The 25,992-nt window shown below is 41.3% G+C and overlaps 1 protein-coding gene across 4 annotated transcripts in view; it reads left to right on the top strand.

Annotated features, from left to right (window-relative positions):
* The window catches only part of STIM1 (stromal interaction molecule 1), a 215,092-nt gene that overhangs the window by 138,246 nt on the left and 50,854 nt on the right, over positions 1–25,992 (top strand). For all 4 annotated transcript variants that reach the window (XM_079787245.1, XM_079787246.1, XM_079787248.1 and 1 more), the window contains exon 3: positions 16,886–17,000. In XM_079787245.1, coding sequence (XP_079643371.1) covers positions 16,886–17,000 — 115 coding nt within the window. The remainder of the gene's footprint in view (positions 1–16,885; positions 17,001–25,992) is intronic.

Genomic DNA, 25,992 nt, shown 5'->3' with positions numbered 1-25,992 from the left:
TTGTGGGCTTGATCCCCAGTGCGGGGTGTGCAGGAGGCAGCCCATCAATGATTCTCATCATTGATGTTTCTATTGCTCTCTCCTTCTCCCTTCCTCTCTGAAATCAATAAAGAAATATATTTAAAAAAAAAAGAAGGAGGAGGAGCATTTCAGGAAAAAGGAAATTTATGAGTAAAGGCAGTAGGCAAAAACATAAGTTTGGGAAACATGTAGGGAAGAGTCTAGAGCAAGCATGTCAAGCTCAAAGGCTAACACGGGCCAAATAAACAAGGTTTAAATTTATGTGGGCCTCAAAAAAAAAAAAAAAACAGCTTCAATTTTCATAGAAACATAGATTTATTTCGATAGAGACATGCTGAATACAAAGGGCTGAAATAAATGAATAGTCATTAACATAAAATAATAGAACATTTTAATAAAAATTAATATATTTTTTGAACATTAACTTACCAGACACTGAATAACTGCACAAATTAATAAGCATAATGCAAATAAACCTATTTTTCTTGTTCTCCAAAAGCGAAATATTTCCTGTTGTGCACGCCAAGCAAGTCAATATAAGACTAATGACCTGGTAATCGGCTGCTAAAATATTCGCTGCTAGTATTAGTGGAGAGAAATGGTGCGCCTGCATTTAAGGGAAATGAATGCAACATGATTATAGTAATCAGTCATTAGGGAATGTTGTAGTTTGTTATTAATAATTATGTATAACAGGATATTGTAAAAATAAAGTTACAAAATTTTTATTAAAACGTTTCTTACATACCGTTATATTGGCTGGGCTGCAAAAATATTTGTTGTGGGCCGCAAGTTTGACATGCTTGGTCTAGAGAATAATTTCTTCATGTATAAGATAGGGAAATGGTAATATACCTTCAATGGCTAATATGAGGCTCAAATAATATAATGGTTGTAAAGAATCCTTTGTAAACTATAATGCAGTGTAAATTTCAATAGCAGGTATTATGCAGCTTCTCTTTTCCTCTCAGTGCCCAGCAGCATCAGGCCCTCCCAGTGTAGATCAGGTAGGCATGCACCTCAGCAGTGTGGCTCTTACTGGATGAGAACTGTGCCACTTGGAATCTTGAGGAGGAGGAGCTAAGTTTAGAAGCTGCTGGGACTTGGAGGCTGAATGCTGGTTCTTTTAGGATACACCATTTTCCACAGTATGAGCCCTCTTGCCCAGGAACCCAGGTTCAAAATAGTCAAACATGAAGCACCTTTTACATATAGGCACTGTGAAGGGCTGTGCTTTAAATGATTTCATTTTCTCCACTTTGTAACTGTGGGGTATCTGCATTTTATAGGCTCAAGGGGACATAGTGGGTATGTGGCAGAGATGGGATTCGAGTCTGTATCTGTGACATTCTTTTTCCTATATGTCACTTCACAAGCTTCCTGATGTCTGTGGGCTGTAAGCAAGCTTCATGATTAGTGGAGAGTGAAACACTCTGAGGGGGTGGGCAGTGTGGGTGCTCTGTCTTACCTAGGTGCTCTCACTGTGTCTGATAGATCTCTGTGTCCTTGGATCCCAGCACAAGACATGCCACAAATTAACTGCTCTATAAATGCTCGTTGTGCAAATGAATGAATAAATTCTTCTTAATAATAGCTTTTAGAACTCCAGATGTCTTCACTATTCTCTTCTGCCTTCTTTGTGGTGCTATGATACTCTAATTGGAGATTTTGTTCTTGAGGAATATTTTTGAGGCAGGGCGGGGGTGGGGGAGTATTGCTTAAATTCTTCCTCTTAGAGTTGATTAGGAGCTAGGAGGTTCTTTTTTTTTTTTTAATCTTTCTTATTGAAAGTATTACATAGGTCCTCCTTTCCCCCCATAAACCTCTTCTAATCCACTCCCATCCCCCCCCCCCACTGGAGACCCTCACCACCCCATTGTCTGTGTCCATGGGTTATGCATATACTCATACAAGTTCTTTGGTTGATCTCTTCCCACCCACCTCCCCTGCCTTCCCTCTGAGGTTCAACAGTCTGTTCATATTTGTATGTCTCTAGGTCTATTTTTGATCATCAGTTTATTTGGTTCATTAGATTCCACATCTGAGTGAGATCATGTGATACTTATCTTTCTCTGACTGGCTTATTTCACTTAGCATAATACTCTCCAGGTCCATCCATGCTGTTGCAAATAGTAAGAGTTCTTTCTTTTTTATTGCTATGTAGTATTCCATTGTGTAAATGTACCATAGTTTTTTTTTTATCCATTAGGGTGCATATATTCTTTTTGATGAGTGTTTCAGGCTTCTTAGGATAATTCCTAGCTGTGGAATGACTCGGTCAATAGAAGTTTCATTTTTAATTTCTTGAGGAAACTTCATACTGTTTTCCACAGTGGCTGTACCAGTCTACATTCCCACCAGCAGTGCACTAGGGGTCCCTTTTTCTTTATAACCTTGCCAACACTTGTCGTTGTTTGATTTGTTGATCATAGCCATTCTGACAGGTGTAAGGTGATATCTGATTGTTGTTTTTGTTTTCATCTCTCAGATGATTAGTGACTTTGAGCATTTTTTCATATGTCTCTTGGCTTTCTCTATGTCCACTTTGGAGAAAAGTCTATATAGGTCCTTTGCCCACTTTTTAATTGGATTGTTTGTCTTCCTTTTGTTAAGTTGGATGAGTTCCCTATATATTTTGGAGATTAGGAGCTAGTATATTCTTAAAGTGGGGCATGAATTTTTTTCTTTTATATTCTTTGTTCCAAAGCCTATCCTCTCACTTCCCAAAAGTGAGTGGCATTCATAAGGAACACATGGTGAGCCCTCAACTTTTTAACCATGTTTTTTGAAGTTGGTGCTCCATTTTGGAAATGGAATCTAGGAGGTTTTTCTGCTGTTGATTGCTTGGCTGGGTTTGTGTTTCCCAGGGTCTTAGAAAGCCGTGCATAGTGATGGTAGGATGGGGAACAACTGACAGGATGGGCACATTCTTAGTATTTTTATATTTCTTTTATAGTATATTAAATCTATTAATATTTAGGAAAACTTATTTTGTGGCACCAAAGCTGTAAAATTTATTTACAGCTCTGGCAGGTGTGACTCGGTGGTTCAAGTGTCAGTCCGCCCACTATTCTAAGTTCTTTTTGTAAATTAACTCGTTTATAATACCCTCAAATGACGGTATTATAAAGTTTTATATTATGTACTATTATGTCCATTTTACAAATGATGTACATGATACACTGAAAGTCACTGGTGGAACCAGGATTCAAACTCAGGCAGCCTAGTTCTTGAATCAAACTCTGAACCATTATGTTAACTGAATCCAGGGCAGTGTAACCCTCTGGCCCCTAGCTGACTATCTTTGTTTTAGACTGGCCAAATATTTGAAAATCTTTTTCTTTTTTCTATGTAGTAACAGAATGTGCATTGACTAGTAGTTGTAAGCTAAGCACTGCTGGCTGTTGTAGGGAAAACTCAAGTGAGAGACATTCATTTAGTTATTTAATAACCACATATCCTGCTCTGTGCCAGGCCCTATGCTTGGAGGTGAGGTGAGTTTGTGGAGCTAAATCAATTATTCATTTGGGTGTCCCAAAGAATATGCAAAATGCTGGGTAAAGAGATAAATGATAAATAAAATACTTTCTATATTTGAGTTGCTTAGGAAAGTAAGAAGGGTGTAATTAAATAGAAGTTTTATTATGATGGGATAAGTATTGTTATAGATGTGTTCCCTGAGACATAAGAGAACAAATAGGATAGCACAGCTCACTTGCTTGGGAGAGGTCTGGAAAACTTCACAGAGGCAGTGACTTTTTCTTTAGTCGATAAAGAGAGGGAGAAAACATTTTAAATGGAACACCTTGTGTAAAGGTATCCTCTCTAATAAAATGGTAATATGCAAATTAACCATCACTCCGCTACATAAGCCACGCCCACCAGCCAATCAGGGTGAGTATGCAAATTAACCCCAATCCAAGATGGCTACAGCCACAGTGAGCAAGGTTTCCCAGGTAACAGAGCAAGCCAAGCTTTCCATAGCCGTTGCAGGCCTAAGCCTCTACTCAAGCTACAAAGTTTCAATTATAGAAGGTAAACAAATTCAAACAAATGGTGGCAGAATGGAGCTTGAGAGAGCAAGCCAGGGTTGCCGGCAGCAACAGGGGAAGCAAAGCTTTCCGCACACCCTGGCCGGGCTCACCCGCTTAAGGCTACAAAGTTTCAATTGTAGAAGTTGAATTAACTGCCACAGAGATGGCTGCCACCCCAGAGGGAGCAGCAGGCTTGGCTCCGCTCCAGGCTACAAAGTTTCAATTGTAGAAGGAAAATAAATTCCAGATACCAGGGCCTCCCCTTGGGTTGCCAGGGGGCGTGGCCGGCCTACAAACCACCACAGGCCCCTCGCTCAGGCCGCTCCACGCCCCAAGGGAACCCCACCCTGATCCGGGACACCCTTCAGGGAAAACCAGCTGGCCCCCACCCGTGCACCAGGCCTCTATCCTATCTAATAAAAGAGTAATATGCAGATTGATCATCACTGCAACACACAATATAGCTGCCCCCATGTGGTCAAAGATCCTGCCCCCATGTTGTCACAAGATGGCCACTACAAGATGGCCAGCAGGAGAGGGCAGTTGGGAGGCACCCGGCCTGCAAGGGAGGGCAGTTGAGAAGGACCAGGCTTGCAAGGGAGAGCAGTTGGAGGTGATCAACCCTGCAGGAGAGGGCAGTTAGGGGTGACCAGGCTGGCAGAGGAGGGAAGTTGGGGGCAAACAGGCTGGCAGGGGAGCAGTTAAGCATCAACCAGGCTGGCAGCGGAGTGGTTAGGGGGTGATCAGGCTGGCAGGCAGAAGCGGTCAGGGGCAATCAGGAAGGCAGGCAGGCAAGCAGTTGGGAGCCAGCAGTCCTGGATTGTGAGAGGGATGTTCGACTGCCCGTTTAGGCCCGATCCTGGTGGGATCGGGCCTAAACGGGCAGTCGGACATCCCTCCAGGAGTCCCAGATTGGAGAGGGTACAGACTGGGCTGAGGGACAACCCCCCCGCCGTGCACAAATTTCGTGCACCGGGCTTCTAGTCCTATATAATAAAGATGTAATATGCAAATGGTCGTTACGCTGGATCATGGATCAGCGGGAAGGTGGGGCAGTGAGCTACAAGCGGGCAGCAGAGAGCTACAGGAGGGGGCAGGGCAGCAAGCTATGAGGATGGGGGGGGGGGTAGGGGGCGCGGAGGGAGCTACAGGAGGGTGGCGGCAGCTACTGGTACACAGATTCATGTGCAGGGCTACTAGTAGAGGTATAAATAAGCATGGTTTGTTCAAGGAGCCTGAAGTGGCTTGATGTGTCTAGATCAGTGATGGCGAACCTATGACACGCGTGTCAGCACTGATACGCGTAGCCATTTCTGATGACACGCGGCCGCTGAGGCGGCCACATGCTGAGGTTGAAACATTTGCTGCTCCTGAGGATGAAACATTTGCGAAATAATGTTTTTTCCTCAAAGTGACACACTATCCGAGTTATGCTCAGTTTTTTGGCGAAGTTCGACACACCAAGCTCAAAAGGTTGCCCATCACTGGACTCTAGAGTAAATATTGGCAAACTTTTTTTATAAAGAGCCAGACAATCAATCAATAGTCTAGGCTTTGCTGGTCATACAATCTCTGTTACAACAATCAACTTTGCCTTTGTAACACAAAAGAAGCTATAAACTATACATAAATGAATAAGTGTTGCTATTTTCTAATAAAACTTTATCTTCAGCTCTGACAGGTGTGCCTCAGTAGTGTCAGCCCACCCACCAAAGGGTTGTGGGTTTGATTTCCGATCAAGGTCACGTACCTGGGGTTTGGGTCCGCTCCCTGGTTGGAGCACCTGCAGGAGGCAACCAGTTGATGTGTGTTTCTCTTTCTTCCTTCCCTCCCTTCCTCCCTCCCTCCCTCCCTTTCTGTCTGAAAGCAATGGAAAAAATATCCTCAGGTGAGGATTAACAACAACAAAAATACCCAGAAAAACTTTATTTACAAAAATAAGTAGTGAGCTAGATTTGACCCATAGCCATAGTTTCCTGACCCTTGGTCTGGAGTGTAGGTATCAGGTAGGGAGGGATAGTGACCAGAAAGTTAGTTTATGGCCCAGATTATAAAAGGCCTTGAATGCCAGGCCAGGAAGCTAAGACTTTATCATGTAGGTAATGGGGAGCCATGAGATTTTAAGTAGTTGATTTGGTATAGTTAGATTTGTACTTTACAAAGGTCATTCTGGTGACTAACTGGCAGAAGTGAGACCAGATGTACCAAGGTGAGTGAGAAATGACTGTCCTTTCCCTGCCCTTAAGTAGTAGCTTATCTCACTGGAGACAGATTCACCTCTAAGACATCCATGTCCTGGCACTATCTATATATGTCATTCAGAGCTGTTGTAGCTAAAATATGGGTTCTTGCTAGATGTACAAGAGGTGAATACGAGTCAGGAAGCTTCTCAGGTCTGGGACATGTGTCTTACGGGTTCTAAATATTGTGTATGGGGGGAAGTGGGAGTGGAGGTGCTGAGGTTTGGTTTGGGAGACATGGAAGGTGGGCAAACGGGGAACAAGGTGGGAAAGGGTAGGGAGGATTAAATGGTTCTAAGAACCCAAGAGACCTCCCCAGATCCCTGTACTCAAAGTTATGTTATTCCTCTTCTGGCTTTATATCAGTGAATTCTGTTCACTGATAGAGCTGGCTGGGCCTATTTTGTGGGGACTATAGAGATATGTCTCCCTTCTTCTCTGCTCTCACCCACATTTCACTACTGCTTAACACTTGGGATGGGTTGCATGCTTTGTGCCATCAAGAGGAAAATCATTTTTCTGAACTCACAGAGCTAAATATACTTAGAGACAGCTGTTCCCTTGGCTCTTCAGAGAGCTATTAAGTTGAAGTTCTAGCCAATGCTGCATTCCCAATGGTAAGCCAAGACTTTTAGGGAGCCTCCTTAGAACTCCCTGGGAGAAGAGCTGCTTGTTCTGAGTCTGAAATAGTAAATCCTCATGAGCCAAATGTTGCCTCTTTGGTTTTGTTTTGGTTTTGCTTTTTGTTGCCTTTAAACTTTGTCTTAAATCAGACTTTAGCTATGAGCTGGATGTAGGACAGTGTTTAGAGTATTATGGTGGTAATGCCCACCTCAAGTATATTGAACATTGGAGTTCTAGTCCAGCACAATGTGCTTGTATGCTATGTTTATGGCTGGGAAACTGGGACCTTCTATCAGAGGATGTATAGCAAGCATGTCAAACTCGCGGCCCATGGACCACATGTGGCCCACAATCAATATTTTTGCAGCCCAGCCAATATAATGGTATGTAAGAATGTTTTAATAAAAATTTTGTAACTTAATTTTTACAATATCCTGTTATACATAATTCTCAATAACGAACTACAATGTTCCCTAATGACTGATTACTATAATTGTGTTGCATTCATTTCCTTTAAATGCAGGCGCACCATTTCTCTCCACTAATATTAGCAGCGAATATTTTATTGCCATGTCATTAGTCTTGTACTGACTTGTTCGGTGTATGCAACAGGAAATATTTTGCTTTTGGAGAACAAGAAAAATAGGTTTATTTGCATTGTGCTTATTAATTTGTGCAGTTATTCAGTGTCTGGTAAGTTAATGCTCAAGAAAAAATATTAATTTTTATTAAAATGTTCTATTATTTTATGTTAATGATTATTCATTTATTCCAACCCTTTGTACTCAGCATGTCTCTATCGAAATAAACTTACGTTTCTATGAAAATTGAAGCTTTTGTTTTTTTGCGGTCCACATAAACTTAAACCTTGTTTATTTGGCCCATGTTAGCCTTTGAGTTTGACATGCTTGATGTATAGTTTACTAGGGGAGGCAGACAAATAACAAGACTGATAAGGGTATACAAGGTGTCTATAGGAACACAGAAGAGTCACCTTTGATCAGGAAGTTTTTTCTCTTTCATATCCTCATCTCACCCTTCTAATGATAATAATCACAGCTAACATTCTGGTTGTGCTTTAAAACCTACGGAGTGCTTTTGTGTACATGAGGAGTCACAAGCTCCGTGCCTCTGAGGGGCTGGGGTATCATAACTGTGTAATATGGACTGTACAAATGCACATACATAAATCTGTGAGTGCGGGAGCTGTGGCAAACTGAGAGCACATGCCACTTTAGAAGGGGAGGACTGTTGCTCAGCTCTGGCAGATTGTCACCAGGTAGATATGTGAATCCAGAAGTGGTGCCAAGGGGGAAGGGTCTTAAGGCCCTCTTATCTCAACACCAACTCCCCCACTTCCAAGCTGCCCCAAATTACAATATGGACTGTTGATTTTTCTTAATTTTAAGTAAAATGTGAATAAAAACAACTTCATAAAATGTTGCATTTTAAAATTAATTTGTAATGAACGATCTATATAAAAACAATGTGTTGGCTATGCAAACACAACTTCATGACAAGTCCTTTAGCCACCACCATCCCTTCAAATCAAATTGCTGCCCATAAGTCTCAAGTCTCTTCTATGTAAAATTCTAAAGTCGTTAGTGGAGCTCAGTGCTCCTAGATCTTTTTTTTTTTTTTTAAGTGCACGATAGACAATGGATTTTAATGTGTTGGAACAAAAAGTTACTGCTGTGGCTTCAGATCCCATAATGCAGCTAATCTTTCAAAAAATACAACTTGTTAAATTTTGGTGTAGTATCAAGACAAATATCCACAATTATTTGAAATTACTATTAAAACACTCCTCTCCCAACTTTATCTGTGAGAGGTAATATTTTATTCAACTACTTCAATCAAAATAGCAATTAAAATAAATTAAATATAGAACTAAATATGAGATTGCAGCTGTAATGTATTTGGCCAGACACTAAACACATTTACAAAATGTAAAACAATGTCACCATTCTCGACAATTTATTTTGGAAAAATATACTTTTCATAAAATATGCTTTTTGTGCTAACATCTAACAGATTTGTTATTAGATCTTTTGATTTTTTTTTTCTTTAACTATCCTGGAAAGCTGGACTTTTTTTTTTTGGTAAAGGTTTTTTATTTTTAAAGAGGTTCAATTTATAAAATGCTCTGCAGGCCATTAAAAGATACATCCAAAGGCAGTTTATGACTTCCGTAAACAGGTTCTATTTAACCCTTCTCACACACAAATGAGAGGGATAGTTAGCCTTCATTTTGAGAGGAAAAGGCTCCGAGAGGCTAAGTAGCTTCCCCAAAAGTCACACGGGAAGTAAAGGGTCTGTTTCTATAGGTTCTGAACTCTATAGTACATTGCCTTTTCTATCCTTCTTTTTTTAAATCCTTACCTGAGGATATTTTGTCATTGATTTTTAGGGAGAGTGGACGAGGAAGGGAAAGACAGAGAGAAACATCCTATGTGAGAGAAACAAACACATTGGTTGGTTGCTTCCTGCATGAACTCCAACCAGGGCCCAGGCTGGGTAGGAGCCTGCAACCAAGTACGGGCCCTTGACTGGAATCAAACCTAGGACCCTTTGGTCTGCAGGCAGACACTCTGTCCACTAAGATAAACTGGTTAGGGCTCTTTTCTATTCTTAAGTCTTGATTGTTGCAGCTTCACTTCTTTGTTCTCTAAGGAGGTTCCACTCAGCATCAGACCCTTCCTCCAGGTAGAGCTTCCGTGGGCCCACATTCCACATTTGGCACTATTTCTTGCTGGCTTTGTTTTTTGACCCCATATTCCTTTGCATGCTTTGTGGCATCAAGAGAGCTTGTATGCAGACCCCTGTGCAGATCATCCTTGCACTCTCTTCCCAGGAACCTCTCTGCTCTCCATAGGCCTCAGTGTTCAGACTTGGCTATAAACTAAGGTGACCAGACGTCCCGCTTTTGGCGGGACAGTCCCGATTTTTAACAATTTGTCCCGCGTCCCGCGGTGTTTTAAAAAAGTCCCGATTTTTGCCGAAACCGGTTTGGCTCAGTGGATAGAGCGTCGACCTGTGGACTAAAAGGTCCCAGGTTCGATTCCGGTCAAGGGCATATACATTGGTTGCGGGCACATCCCCGGTGGGGGGTGTGCAGGAGGCAGCTGATCAATGTTTCTCTTTCATCAATGTTTCTAGCTCTCTATCCCTCTCCCTTCCTCTCTGTGGAAAATCAATAAAATATATTAAAAAAAAAAAAGTCCCGATTTTTGGAAAGAATGCACGACAAGCTAGGGAACGGCGGGAGAACAGGAAGGGAATATACGGTTTTTGGCGGCCATGTGGCTATTTAGCCAGGATATGAGTTTTACATTATTTTTGTTAATTTTATAATGTTAAACTTTAATAATAACAAATAATTGTTGAGAACTGATTATCGAGAACTACTTATCAAAGTTCGCATTGTTGATCAGTTGTTAGAATTCGACCACCATTGTTTGGACTTAATGAACAATGGCATTTTTGGGGACTGGCAACGATGAAAACATTTTGTAACTGTCTCTCAGACGATACACATCGTACTGCGTGCTAGTAAGCTAGTTAAACAAGTGATGTCATTACAAATCAGCTATTCAGATAATTTAGGTAAGTAATTTATTTATTTATTTCATAAATACATAAATTTTCTTGAATTTAGCAGACAGTACTCGTATTATTTATATTTTATAGTGGCGGCAAAAAGTCTAGTGCCGGCCTTGAAAGTGACACTTACGACTTACATTACGGAAAATTCAGAGGAAAAATAATACAAGTTAGTATTGTTATTATTTAGAAAGAAATATAGGATTAAAATAATTTTTAAAATATAGTTACTTTATAACAATCAAATTAATTTAATTTATATGCTAACAATAAAATATGTTCATGTAATTATGTACCTACTTACTGTTTTTTAAGCAATATGTATATAATAATTTATAATGTAATTTTAAATTATTTTTTTTTAGATTTTTAACATAATGAGTAAGAAAAGAGGATGCAAATTCAATGATGATCTAAGAAGTGAATTTCCTTTTATTAAAAAAACCAAAAGCGATTACAATATAGACCAAATTTTTAATCAAACCCCCCCCCCCCCCCCGAGGCCGAAACCGGTTTGGCTCAGTGGATAGAGCATCGGCCTGCGGACTCAAGGGTCCCAGGTTCGATTCCGGTCAAGGGCGTGTACCTTGGTTGCGGGCACATCCCCAGTAGGGGGTGTGCAAGAGGCAGCTGATCGATGTTTCTCTCTCATCGATGTTTCTAACTCTCTATCCCTCTCTCTTCCTCTCTGTAAAAAAATCAATAAAATATATTTTTAAAAAAAGACACCCCCCCACCCCCACCCCACCCCCCCGGTCAATGGCGTCCCGCTTTACCAATGTTAAAATCTGGTCACCTTACTATAAACAGCAGTCTGTTTCTTGTTCGTTCTCTATAAGCAGCTGGTATGTCTCAGATGTTTCCTGGAGTTAGCTGGTAATGGCAAAAAATATTATTCCTTGGAGAGTTTGGCATTTCTGCTCCTAAGGCCTGCATCTGATGTATATTTCTCTGGTCTTCGATTATGAGGACCTGGGTTAGAGCCTAAGAGGACCAAAAAAGGATACGTATACCTTAAAGGACCTGATGAATGATTCTCTTTTATCATTGATGTTTCTCTCTCTCTCTCCCTCTCCCTTCCTCTCTGAAATTAAAGGACCTGATAAATCAAAACTAAAAAATTTTGAGGATTACAGATTTATCTTTTTAAAATATATCCCAAACCTGATAAATTCTCATTACTCCCATACTACTGCCTTGTTTCAACCCATCACTAGCTCCTACTTAGATTATTGCAATAGCCACCTGACTGGTTTACCTGCATCTGCTTTTTACCTTCCTATCGTCTGCTTTTCAACACAGCATTCAGAGAAATCCTTTTAAAAATGTAAATGTGATCATATTGTACCATGGTTCAAATTCTTCCAACATGGCTTCCATCTCAGAGTAAAAGTCAAAGTCCTTATAATGGCCTCCAGGGGCCTTTGTATCTGAACCCCAGTTGCTTCCCTGACTTTCTCTCCTATAGTCAGCACCTATTCTCACTTCTCTTCAGCTACCCTGGACTCCTGGCTACTCATTGAACATACTAAGTATCTCCTTGCCTCAGGGCCTTTGTATTTGCCATCCCTATTCTCAGGATACTCTTCTTCCAGTTATTCTGCCTGCTTTTCTCCAACATCTCCTTCAGATATTTGCTTAAAAGCCACTTTCTTAATGAGACGGTTCTTTGACTCCTCTAATTAAAATGACAAACCACTAATACCACTACTCTTAGCATTCTTTATGCTTTTTTTCTTGCTTTAAATAAATTATTGTCTCTTTTACCCAAATAGGATTTTAATGTTACTGGTCCAAAGTTTGTGTGCCCAAATACTTTAAAAGGCCAAAACACAAAATGTCAGTTTGGAATAAGAAAAGTTTTGTTGATTGAGAAAGTGCCATTGAGCAGATAGGAGGAGTCCTAACCCTCAAATCCATCTTTTTTTGTTTTGTTTTGTTTTTTGTTCTTTTTAAATTTTTTTTCCTTAAATCCATCTTAAGAAAGTACAGAGTTCAGGCTTCTTTTATATCAACAGAAGGGAAAATGGGAGGGTCTGTTTTTGTAAAACTCAAGCCCCAAACAAAATTCCTCTCACGATTAGTATGTGTAAAGCAGGAGCTATTAGCCTAAGGGTCATGGGAACAACAGCAGGTTTGAAGAAGCTGGAGTCAGAGAGAGTGAGCACTTCACTGTCACGTTAGTTCAATGAAGACAAAAATTTGTATGTGCTGTTTACTACTTACTGCATTTCTAATGCCTGGAACTATGCCTGGCACATAGAAATCTTATATTTGTTGAATAAATGAATACATTTATGTCCCCAGACTGGCTGTCTCAGACTGCCTGTGACTGTGTCTTCCCTGAGATGTCTCAATGTCTGTGTTTTAGGTCTAGTGAACTTTAGGTCCCCAGTGAGAACAATTGGACTCTCAATAAATTAACAAAATTGAAATAGAAGAACCAAGGGATGATGGGGCCCAGATATTGGAAGAAAACTTTTTAAGTATAAAGTAAAATAAAGAGTATAATAAAATAGTCAAATGTTAGCACAAAAATAGAAATATGGGTTAGTACAAAAGAATGGAGGACCTAGAAATATACCCTTCTATATGTAAGGGCTTAATTTATTATTAAATCACTAGAGGCCCGATGCACAAAATTCGTGCAAGAGTAGGCCTTCGCAGCAGAGGCGGCTGCCTGGATCTCTCCCTCGTAGCCACAGCGGCTGCCTCCATCCCTCGACTGCAGCCCCGGCTTCATCTGGAAGGAAGGATGTCCAGTCTAATTAGCATATTATGCTTTTATTATTATAGATGTTTTTCAAAAAGGAATGAAAGACAAATAATTTAACAAATGGGGTTGTAATAACTAGGTGGCAACTTGGGGAAAATGTTAAGGTTCACAACTTATAGCACATAATAATGGAATATCAGATGGCCTAAAAGCTGACTATTAAAAAAATACTTTAAATAGTTTGTTTTCCTAAGAATTGAAAAAATCTTGCTCTGGGATCTTCACCATGTAACCTACTTAATCTTTATTAAAAAGTAGCTTTTCTCAACAGTTTTAAATGAGAGTTTGGGAGCTGGAGAACCTAACCTCTGATGTCAGAGGGACTTTAATTTAGTTGTGGCGAGAGGGCACAAAGAGCAGTTAAACCTATGTACTAGTATGTGAGCATTGCTTTCACCATCTTACCTAACCAGAGGTCTTGCTTTCCCTACATCATTCTAGCCTCCTTTGAGGTATAGCTGACCATACCCATATGCCAGGTAGTAGATAGAATATGTTAGAGCTGCATTCTAACATGTAGCCATTTAAATCTAAATTAATGTTTTAAAATTTTCAGTTATTTAGCCATACAAGCCACATTATGAGTGCTCAATAGCCATATGTGCCTTGTGGCAACTGTTTAGACAGGACAGATATTGAAGATATCCAACATTGTAGAAGGTTTTATTGGACAGTGCTACATTATAGTTCCTTGTGCATAGCAGGCTATACTCTGACTAGGTTGAGAATGCTCCAGTGTGGACTCCCTTCAAACTTTTTTTTTTAATTTTTAATATATATATTTTTATTGATTTTTTTTACAGAGAGGAAGGGAAAGGGAGAGAGAGTTAGAAACATCGATGAGAGAGAAACATCGATCAGCTGCCTCCTGCACACCTCCTACTGGGGATGTGCCCGCAACCAAGGTACATGCCCTTGACAAGAATCGAACCTGGGACCTTTCAGTTCGCAGGCTGACGCTCTATCCACTGAGCCAAACCAGTTAGGGCTCTTCAAACTTCTTGCCTAGGTCATTAAGCCCAGCTGTCTCAATGTCTGCAAAACCATAAATGCTTGTTTATGGATCCAGGGAATCTGGGACCATAATGTCAATCATCTGTTCATTTAGTCAACCACATTTATTGGCCCTTTTTTGAACCCCGGATAAAGAAAGATGGATAGGAAGACATTTCCCGAAAATCTTACTAAAATATGCTTTTGTGAGAGTAGTGATCAGAATTGCACATTTCTTTGATGTTTGAGGCTCAGTGGAAAGCAGTGATCAGTGTTCAATCCTTTACATACTAATGAGGTTATAGTGATCAGGCTGAATGAGTAGTCGTGAAATTAATTACCAGTTAAATTTCTAAAAGCTTTGATTTCTTTTGTTTTTCTTCTTTCTTGTAAACGTATATTATGAAAAGAAATCCAGATAATTAAAGGACAGCATATGCAGTACAGGGGGGAAATTTGGACTATAAAACCAGGATCTTGTGTTGAATACTAACTCCATCACTTATCAGCTATAACCTTGAACAACTGTTTCAGTAATCTAATGTTGTATAACAAACTTCCCCAAAGCTTAGTGGCTTAAAACAGCAACATTTATTTTGGCATGTATTTGCAATCTGTGTATGAATCAGCAGGGACAGCTCATCTCTGTCTACTTGGACATCAGGTGAAGTAACTCAAAAGCTGGGGGCTGCCCTGGCTGGCATGCTCAGTGGTTAGAGCATTGGCCTGAGCACCAAAGGGTCACAGGTTTGATTTCCTGTTAAGGGCACATACTTGGGTTGCAGGTTCTTGCAGGTTCAATCCCCAGCCCCTGTCAGGGTGCGTGTGGGAGGCAACCAATCGATGTGTGTCTCACCTCTCTCTCTCCCTCCTTCCCTTCCTTCTTCCCTCCCTCCCTCCCTCACTCCCTCCCTCTCTCCCTTTCTCCCACCTCCTACCACTCTCTAAAAATCAATGAAAAAAAAATATCCTCAACGTGGGCCCCTGGAACCGGGTGAGCCTGGCCCCGGGTCCGGGTGAGGCCGTGGGCCCCTGGATCCGGGTGAGCCTGGCCCCGGGTCCGGGTGAGGCCGTGGGCCCCTGGATCCGGGTGAAGCCGTGCCCCTGGGTCCGGCCGAGACCAAACCAGAGGGAGTCGGACCTGCATTACCACCATTTGTCCAGCATCCAGAGCTGAGGGGTCAGTACCGACATGTACTCATAAGGAACTGGTGGACATTGATATTGGGTCTCAAAAGAACTGTTGGTCCAGAAAGAAACTCACTACAGACTGATTCATTTGCCTGTCAGCATAACTATTATTGCTCGTCGCACATTCAATTCTTATAAGTATATCTCTAGTGACACATGATTTCGCTCATCTAGGGGAAATGATGAACAACATGGACTGATGAACAAGAACAGAACCAGAAACAAGGAGGCATCGATCGGACTATCGGGCCTCAGAGGGAGGATAGGGGAGGGTGGGGGGAGAAGGGAGAGATCAACCAAAGGTCTTGTGTGCATGCATAAGAGCCTAACCAATGGTTAAGTTCAACAGGGGGTTGGGGCATCCATGGGGAGGGGTGTGGGATGGGAATGGGGGGATGAGGACAAATATGTGACACCTTAATCAATAAAGAAATTAAAAAATAAATAAATAAATAAATAAATAAATAATGTCAAAAAAAAAAAAGAAAGAAAAAAAATATCCTCAGGTGATGATTAACAACAACAACAAAAAAAGGGGGGCTGGAATCACCTGAAGCCTCAGTCACTCACATGTCTGACTCTTGAGCTGGAAGTCTTACAGTTGGGGCTGCTCAGACGTCTTTCTCTATCGCTGTATAGTCCTTCCGCAGGATCTCTCCAGCATGGGGCTTCAGTGTAGCCAGGCTTCTTATGTGTTGGCTCAGGACTCCCGAGGCAGGTATCCCAAAAGGGGGAGAGCCAGGTAGACTCCATATTGCCTTTTATAGCTTAGCCTTGGAAGTCACTTGACATCATACTGTTAGAAGATGAATCTCTAATGTCAGCCCATATTCAAGGGGAAGGGTTTTCACCTTTTGTGGGAAGATTGTCAAAGAATTGTGAACATATTTTAAAACCATCACAGCAAATGATTTAACTTGTCTAAAGAAACTTAATGTGATTTGGGACCAATTGCATTATGTTTGAGAATATTACTGTTCTTATTTGTAAAACAGATATGATAATTCATTAGTTGTGAGGATTAGATGAGAAAATACTGTAGAAGTTCTTGGAATATTGCTTGGTGTATAATTAAGTGTTCAAACATTGTTAATTCTTTCTCCCTTCTTTCCTCTTCTGGCTTATTGAATTCCAGTTAACAATCATTTATTATCTTTCCATAATTAAAAAATGAAGAAATCTCCTACTGATATTTATTTTTTCAAGTGAAACATATTATAAAAAAGAAAAGGCTATCTAGTTGGCAACTAGGACATAGGCACATGGAAGGATACATGAATGATGTGATGCACTTGTGCATTGGGTAGAGAGGGTGTGCTGTGGATAGCTCAGTAACCTTTATGGCTATCTTGGTGGGCTGGCTCCTAGGTATCTCTTGTGACTTGTGCACTTTTTTCTTGCAGTTCCTGAGGGAAGACCTCAATTACCATGACCCGACAGTGAAACACAACACCTTCCATGGCGAGGATAAGCTCATCAGCGTGGAGGACCTATGGAAGGCATGGAAGTCCTCAGAAGGTAATAGGCAGCCTGGTTGTCCATCTTAGTTGCTGGCAGATTTAGAGAAGAAAGAAGAAGATAGGCAGCAACTTGGCTTTAAAAGGACATGAGTATGAAATGCTTAGTAAAGAGCAAATTATTGAAATGGTTCTATATACAGTCACTAAATAAGAATGAATACAGTCACTGTGCTGGGAATGGGCGAAGGTGCTCCAAACAGAACTGAGGTTGTTCTTCACTGGAATTATAATTGAACTAGCGTTCCCGTTGCAGGAAAAATCCTGCAATAGGGTTTCCTGCTGCACTCTACCCCACCCTGCCTGCTCTCCTCCCTTGTCCCCCGCCCCCTGCTTTTGTAACTTCTCTGCCAGCCTGCCCGCTCTCCTTCCTTCTTCCCTGGCCCCGCCTCCACTCCTCCCTTCTCCCCCAGCCCACCTTCTCTGCCAGCCCGTCTGTTTTTCCCTTCTCCCCTGGCCCGCCTCTGCTCTTCCCTTCTCCCCCGGCCCCGCCTCCGCTCCTCCCTTCTCCCCCGGCCCTTCTCTGCCAGCCCGTCTGTTTTTCCCTTCTCCCCTGGCCCGCCTCTGCTCTTCCCTTCTCCCCTGGCCCCGCCTCTGCTCCTCCCTTCTCCCCCGGCCCTGCCCCTTCTCCCCCGCCCCGCCTGCTCAACTTCCTTCTCCCCCGGCCCCGCCTCCGCTCCTCCCTTCTCCCCTGGCCCCGCCTCCGCTCCTCCCTTCTCCCCTGGCCCCGCCTCTGCCCCTTCTCCCCCGCCTCCGCTCCTCCCTTCTCCCCCGGCCCCGCCCCTTCTCCCCCGCCCCGCCTGCTCAACTTCCTTCTCCCCCAGCCCCGCCTCCACTCCTCCCTTCTCCCCCGGCCCCGCCCCTTCTCCCCCGGCCCCGCCCCTTCTCCCCCGCCCCGCCTGCTCAACTTCCTTCTCCCCCAGCCCCGCCTCCACTCCTCCCTTCTCCCCCGGCCCCGCCCCTTCTCCCCCGGCCCCGCCCCTTCTCCCCGCCAGCCTGCTCAACTTCCTTCTCCCCCAGCCCCGCCTCCGCTCCTCCCGTCTCCTCCCCCCCTCCCCCCGGCTTGCTTGCTTCTCTGCAGCTTTGCTCCCTTCTGCAGCTCTTGGCTTATTTCTATGCTGTCGTGATATGCAAATTAGCCGCCATCTTTGTTTTGATAATTTGCATATTCGTCCTGATTGGTTGGTGGGCGTGGCTTGGTTGGTGGGCGTGGCTTGGGCGTAGCGAAGGTGCGGTCAATTTTCATATTTGTCTATTATTAGATTAGATTCCACCCTATCCCTATCCTTCTCCTCAATATTCCCTTCCACCCCCAGTTTCTGCTTCTTCATCTCCAGAGATAGGGAGCTTGCTGGCCATTTGAGGCAGCCCCTTTCTTCTGTAGCTTCCGATTTGGTACCAGCTCTGCTGAGTCCTAGATGATTCAAAGATTGGAAGAAAGATGGTCTCTTCCCTGAGTCTCTCTTTCCTAGGTTAAATAGCCCTAGTTCTTTGAAGAAAAATGTTTTATCAGCCTCCTCCTCATCTTGGGTTTCCTGCCTGTGAACAGTATTGTTAGTGTCTTTCTTAGATCATGGCTACTAGAGTTGCATGCAGTCCCCCTGGTATGGTTTGATCAGCACAGAGTGGAGCAGAACCTTTAGCTTCTCAGTTCTGGACCCTGTGTGTCTATTAGTACAATCTGACTGGATACTGGGCCCTTCAGCAGTCATACCGTTCTGCTGACTCATGTTAAACTTATTGAATAAAAACTTTCAATCTTTTTCTTTCTTTTTTTTTAAAATATATTTTATTGATTTTTTACAGAGAGGAAGGGAGAGGGATAGAGAGCTAGAAACATCGATGAGAGAGAAACATCGACCAGCTGCCTCCTGCACACCCCCTACTGGGGATGTGCCCGCAACCAATGTACATGCCCTTGACCGGAATCGAACCTTGGATCTTTCAGTCCGCAGGCCGACGCTCTATCCACTGAGCCAAACCGGTTTCGGCCTTTCAATCTTTTTCATGTGTAAAACCTCTAAACCATGACTACCATTTTTTTCTGGAACATTTGCTTCAGAATTCTGAGTAGAAGAACATGTCTAATTGTGTGAGACTTGACAGGGAAAGGAAAAACAGGATTTTGCCTTCTCTCTGTTTTTATGTGTGGCTAGAGCAGTGATGGCGAACCTATGACACGCGTGTCAGCACTGACACGCGTAGCCATTTCTGATGACACGCGGCCGCTGAGGCGGCCTCATGCCGAAGATGAAACATTTGCTGCTCCTGAGGATGAAACATTTGCGAAATAATGTTTTTTCCTCAAAGTGACACACTACCCGAGTTATGCTCAGTTTTTTGGCGAAGTTTGACACACCAAGCTCAAAAGGTTGCCCATCACTGGGCTAGAGCTTCCTTTGATACCAATAGGATTGGAAGCAATCTCTTCCCTACTGTAAGGGTAGGTGTTGATACTAAGAGGATTTACACATTAAGTAACCTCCAGAGTCCCTGGTTTTGCAGATGAGGAACCTCAGGCCTAGATTTATGAAATTACTATTTGTTGTCATGCATTTAGCTAATAGCAGAGCCAGGACTTAGACCTGGACTTCTGTTCTCTAAGCCAGTGCTTTTCCATACCATCTTGGTTGAAAGCACTGGCATGGTGGTAGAGAAGACCAGTTTTGGTAGGAGTGAGGCAGTTTCTATTTTTGCTTAAATTATTACCTAGAATTATAGAATTTTCTGTCTGTATGGGAGCTTCTAAAATATAGATTGAAAGCATTAAATTTGAAGCAGGAAGACTTATATTCTAATCCTGGTACTAGGATGGGCAGGCTGATAGTTCTTATAACTCTGTGTTTTTATCAGTTTAGAAGAAACATAAATTAGCTATATGGACAGCTTCTTGGAAATCTTTAGAAGCCGAGTTCATGGTGGGGGCTTTTGTGTAATAGCTCCTTAGCAACTCAGGCTGTCTACTGATGAGAAATCCATCAGTGAAATTATCTTTGGAATTATACTAGCACTGCCAGGAAAAATCTCCTATTACTACTGTGTAATTTTAATTTAGTTATTTTTTTTGTACTAACATGACGACATGGCGCCTGGGTTTCAAGAGTGGGTTTCATAAGAAGGAACTTAGAATGAAAGACGGCGGGGAGAACATTCCTGGCTCATACAGAAGTAGCTGGCAGGGAAAGGGATCAAGAAAGGGCAGATACAGAGGGACTAAATAATAAGACTAGAGAACAGCCCAAGATAATTTTCTAGTAAGAAGTTTATTTATGGACTTAGCAACTATTTGAAACACTTCCAACTGTGTTCAGTATGACAGGAAGATAGAAGACAATTAAGTGAGTTTTCACAAGTTAGTCCCCATTACTGATGAGCAGAATAAAACATTTCAGTTGTAAATAAAAATGACTTTTAGATCATAATAAAGAATTTAAAACATTTAATTGAGCAAAGGAAGCTGCAGCCTGGGAAACACAGATTCAGGTAACAACCTAGATTATGTTCCTTGGAGACAAAGATGAGACTGCCTTTCATTGTGAAAGTTCCACTCCAGATTCCCATTAGATCTATTTTATGTACATGAGGTATCCAAATTGTGCAGTTCTGATTGGCAGGGCAGGTCTCAGTCTTTTGGTAGAAAGAAGAAACCAGGGTTTCCCTGCAGTTGTTGACTCAGATGGTGTAAACAAACGGGGCAAAGTGTGGGAAGCTAAGAGTTCATTTTGAGGTTCTTCCCCATACACCGAGTGCCTGAGAAGTCCCTGTCTGAAAATGGCCACTAGGGTCTTTATTATTTATAAAGATTGGGCCCTCAGTTGACTATGAGGAACCCATTTCATCAGATAAATATCCTCTCAGGGTTCACATCAAATTAATATTTTTTCTTAGGGTCCACACAATGCAGAGTGTTGTAGCTCACAGCTAAGCTGAGAAGTGATATATACTAGTATGTACTGTTAGGATTTGCTAACCATGTGTCATGCCTGGTGTTTTGAAAAACTAAAAGCGAGAATCTTCTTGTATACTATTTCTCACAACAATTTGCTTCATTATTTAGAGCAAGGCCCCCAGTCTCTTTGGAATGATGATTTCCAGAGCTACAAAAAGCATGTAATATTCTGGCACCGGCTTAAACTGGCGGGTCTGAGTTTCACTAGATAATGTAGATAGCAGCAGTGTTGATTCAGAACATTAGTTGGCCAGTGTCAGTACCATCTATGTGATTAGTGTTGTTAAGATTTCTGACTAATGTTAGGAGCCAGTCTTTTCTCTGTGTTATTTAAATTTAGCAGGAAAGCCTGGTGATCATTAGACTCTGGACTTTTAACAATAAAAACAACAACTCAAAAATGACTCAAATGTTTATGTAGTGTTTAGTATGTGCTAGACACTGTTTTGAGTGCTTTACATATAGTAACTAATTTATTTCTCGCAAAAATCTTATGAAGTATAAATACTATGATTTAGGATTTAGTATATTTCCTCATCTCCATTTACAGATGAGTAAAATGAAAGAGAGTGATTAAGTGAAATAATCTAATAAAGCCTGGCTGGTATGGCTCAGTGATTGAGCATTGACCCATGAGCCAGGAGGTCACGGTTGGATTCCTGGTCAGGGCACATGCCCTGGGTTGTGGGCTCGATCCTTCCTAGGGAGCATGTAGGAAGCCGCCAACCAATGCTTCTTTCTATCTCTCTCTCCCTCTCCCTTCCTCCCTCTGAAATCAATAAAAACATATTTAAAAAAAAGAAATAATGTAATGCAATTCTGTTACTAATTACTTAGAGTTAATGCTGACTTCATAAGTTAAGGGCTCAGGCCCCAACAAGACTGCCCTTACTTCAGATACCAAACCAACCACAAGCTCTGGGTGTTTCCAGGCCACCTGTGCTCTGACCAACTAGCTACAAAATTAGCGGTTTTCCACTATCCCCTCATGTTTGATAATTTGCTAAATCAGCAATTTTCAACGGGTGTGCTCAGAGAATTTTTAAAACATGCAATAAGTGACTATTTAGTCAGGGAGACTGACCTATTTTCCCTTAGATTGTCAAATAAAAAAATGACAACAGCCAACACAACAATAGCCATCTGGTGTGAATGAATCAAAATTATACCTTTTTGTGTCTGAGTATGAGACCGGCAAACATAATTTTTTGGTGTGCCGCAGAATTTTAATAGTTTTTGTGTCTGATGAGATGAAAAAGCTTGAAAATCACTGTGCTAAATGATTTACAGAACTCAGGAAAGTGCTATACATATGATTTAAGTTTTACTACAAAGGATAAAAATTAGGACCAGCTAAAAGAAGAGACCAATAAGGCAAGGTCTGCCAGGATCTTGAATGTGGAGTTTCTGTGTCCTCTCCCTGTGGAATCAGGACATATTATCCTTCTGGTCCATCAGTCATTAATGTGATTGCTAACCAGAAAGCTCAACTGAGCCTCAGTATGCAGAGTTTTTATTGGGGTCCTATTGCGTAGGCATGGTTGATTGACCCATTGGCCACATGATAGAAATCAGTCTCCAACCCCATTTTTCTCCCTGAAGGTTGGGCTGATATCACCTGGCTCAAAGCCCCAATCCTCTAGTCACTGGTTGGTCTTTCTGATGACCAGTACCCATCTAGAGTCATCTCATTAACCTGAACTCAAGTATGACCCAAGGGACCCACCATGCATTACAAAGATACTTCTGTCTGGGAAATTGACCTGAAGATAAAGACCAGCCAAATTCTTTATTATACAAATAAAGTGATTAAGTAAGGAAGAGTTGAACAAGCTTGTCTGAGAAAGGATTAAGAATAAGACCAACTCCAAGGATGGAAACAGCAGGGAACAAGGGATTGGCCTTTTCTAACTGGCTACTCTCAGATCTCAGCTTCATTAATTTCTCACCTGTAAGTGTCTTTGTTCAAGAGTCAGATACAGCGAGGGAGAATCAGATTGGCATAGTTTGGATCACACACTTATGTACAGGAGTGATGGTGAGAGAGTCTTTATGGGGGTTGGAGGGTGTTGCAATTTCCAATCACTCTAATACCCTGTGAGGTAGGAAGAATGATAGTTCTTTAAAGGAAAGGATGCCAGATAGATTTTGTAGAATCTTTGGGAATAGAATTATTGTTTGCATATTGAGCTAATGGAAATAGTGACAGGGACTTTGTAGTGAGGGGTTGTGGAGGCACTGACCTAAGAGGATTCTCTACAGCATGGCTCTATTCTTCTAAACAAGGTGTACCATTACAGTTCCTTCCCCCTTTCCTGGACATGAGATTTTAAAAGATGCTATCTGCCAAACAAAGCATATTTCTTTCCCCATTTTTATGGATCAAAGACATCTTAACTATAATTTTGATTCTAACTAAATAATATGATTCTAGCTAAAAGTAAAAGAACCTGGTATTCTAGTGTGACTGAGCTTTGCCTTGAGAAAATGTTTATTTTCTACTAGGCTTTTGGAAATAACCAGTTAAGCTCACAGATCTTCAATTCTGTCTGTGCTGTTGTTTGTAGGACAGGATTTTTCACAGGAGTCAGTGGAACATTACTGGGGATCAGGGAGTTTTTAGTTACAACTTAGTAGAATGACATGGGAAGCTAGGTGGCATCAGACTTTTGTCTAAACCATTTCAAAAGTCAGGTCAATATAAAATAGTTGGTATTCCCTTTTTGCTTTTACATAAACCCAATGAGAGATATATTCATTCTGTTCTTTTAGATATTTAAAAATTACTTTGCTAAGTGAATCTTCAAGTCCTTTAATTAAATATATCAGCCATTAGTTGTTATATTTTTGGAGGGAGGGTGGGGAGAAAGATTAAGTTGACTTTTTTTCTTACATTCTTCAGGTTATTCTTTTTCTAATAACAAAAAACAACTAGCATCAATGCAGTGATTTAACACTTAACACGGTTATTTTCTATTTATATTAGACTAGAGGCTCATTGCAGGAAGATTCCTGCAAGAATAGGGCTTCCTGCAGTGGTCTCCGCCGCCCTGCCTGCTTCCCTCCCTTCTCCGCCGCCCCGCCTGCTTCCCTCCCTTCTCCGCCGCCCCACCTGCTTCCCTCCCATCTCCACCGCCCTGCCTGCTTCCCTCCATTCTCCGCTGCCCCTCTTGCTTGCTTCTCCGCAGCTTCGCTCCCTTCTGCAGCGCTTGGCTTCCTTCTACGCTGTCTTCAGTCTTAGCTCTGCGCCTGGATATGCAAATTAACCACAATCTTGATTGGGTTGATTTGCATACTCACTCCTGATTGGCCGGTGGGCAGAGGTATGGTCAATTTGCATGTTTCTCTTTTATTAGATGGGTAGCTACTTGAGGATAAATGTCTTGTATTTCTGTTTAATAAAGGAAACTGAGAATCTCTCACCTATATCTGTTACCAAATCCTGAGGATTCTACCTATTTAATATATTGAGCTGAGACGCTTTAGCTCAACTTCATCTTTTTGAAAGATTCATTGTGTTGTAATTTACAATACAATAAGGTATAAACATTTAAAGTGTACAATTGAGAACATTTTGACACATGTATATAACTGGAAAACTATCACCAGAATCAAAACAGTAAAGATATTCATCATTCCTCAAAATTTTCTCATAGCCTTTTGTTAGCTTTCCCTCCACACCCCCAAATAATTACTGATCTGATTTCAGATACTATAAGTTAGTTTGCATTTTATAGACTTTTATATAAATGGAATCATGTAAATATGACTGTCTAAAAATATGGTTTATTTTACTCAGCATAATTATTTTGAGATTAATTTATATTGCATATATAAAAAGGGTTCATTTATTTTTTTATTGCTTAGTATTATTACATTACATAAATATAGCATAATTTATGTTTATCCATTCATCTATTGATAGACATTGTAGTTGTTTCCAGTTTTGGGCTATTACAAGTAAAAATTCTATGAACATTTATTTACAAGTCTTTGTATAGATATATATTTTATTTTATTTTTGGTAAATACCTAGAGAGGAATGCCTAGATTGTATGGTAGGTATATATTTTTAAGAAACTCTCAAACTGTTTTCCAAAGTAGTTGTATCATTGTACATTCCTACCGGCAGTGCATGAGACTTTCAGTTATTTCACATCCTTGTCAACACTTTGTATGGTCAGTTTTCTTAATTCTAGCCATTCTGATAGTGTAGTTATCTCATAGTGGTATTATTTTGTATTTACCTGATAACTAATTATGTTTTCATGTACATAAATTGCCATTCATTTATATTCTTTGGTAATTATCTATTCAAATCTTTTGTTTATTTAAAAAATTGGGTTGCTTGTTTTCTTATTGTTGTGTTTTAAAAGTTTTTATATACTCTGGATATAAATCCTTAATGAGATATATGTTTTGCAAAGATTTTTTTCCCAGTCTGTTGCTTGTTTTTGTTTAAATATATTTTTATTGATTTCAGAGAGGAAGTAAGAAAGAGAGAGAGAGAGCAATATCAATGATGAGAGAGAATCATTGATCAGCTGTCTCCTGCATGCCCCCTACTGGGGATAGGAGCCCGAAACCTGGGCATGTGCCCTGATCAGGAATTGAACCATGACCTCCTAGTTCAGTGATGGGCAACCTTTTGAGCTTGGTGTGTCAAACTTCACCAAAAAACTGAGCATAACTCGGGTAGTGTGTCACTTTGAGGAAAAAACATTATTTCGCAAATGTTTCATCCTCAGGAGCAGCAAATGTTTCATCCTCGGCATGCGGCCACCTCAGCGGCCGCGTGTCATCAGAAATGGCTACGCGTGTCAGTGCTGACACGCGTGTCATAGGTTCGCCATCACTGTCCTAGTTCATAGGTCAATGCTCAACTACTGGACCACACTTGCTGGGCTTTGGCTTATTTTTATCATTCTCATAACTGTGTCATTTGAAGAACAGAAAGTTTTAGTTTCTCTTCCAGTTTATCAATTGTTATTATTATTTTTAAGTATATTTTATTGATTTTTTACAGGGAAGAAGGGAGAGGGAT

The sequence above is a fragment of the Cnephaeus nilssonii genome (assembly GCF_951640355.1).
Source record: "Cnephaeus nilssonii genome assembly, chromosome: 13".
Classification (NCBI taxonomy): domain Eukaryota; kingdom Metazoa; phylum Chordata; class Mammalia; order Chiroptera; family Vespertilionidae; genus Cnephaeus; species Cnephaeus nilssonii.
This window is presented reverse-complemented; position numbering and strand designations above follow the sequence as displayed.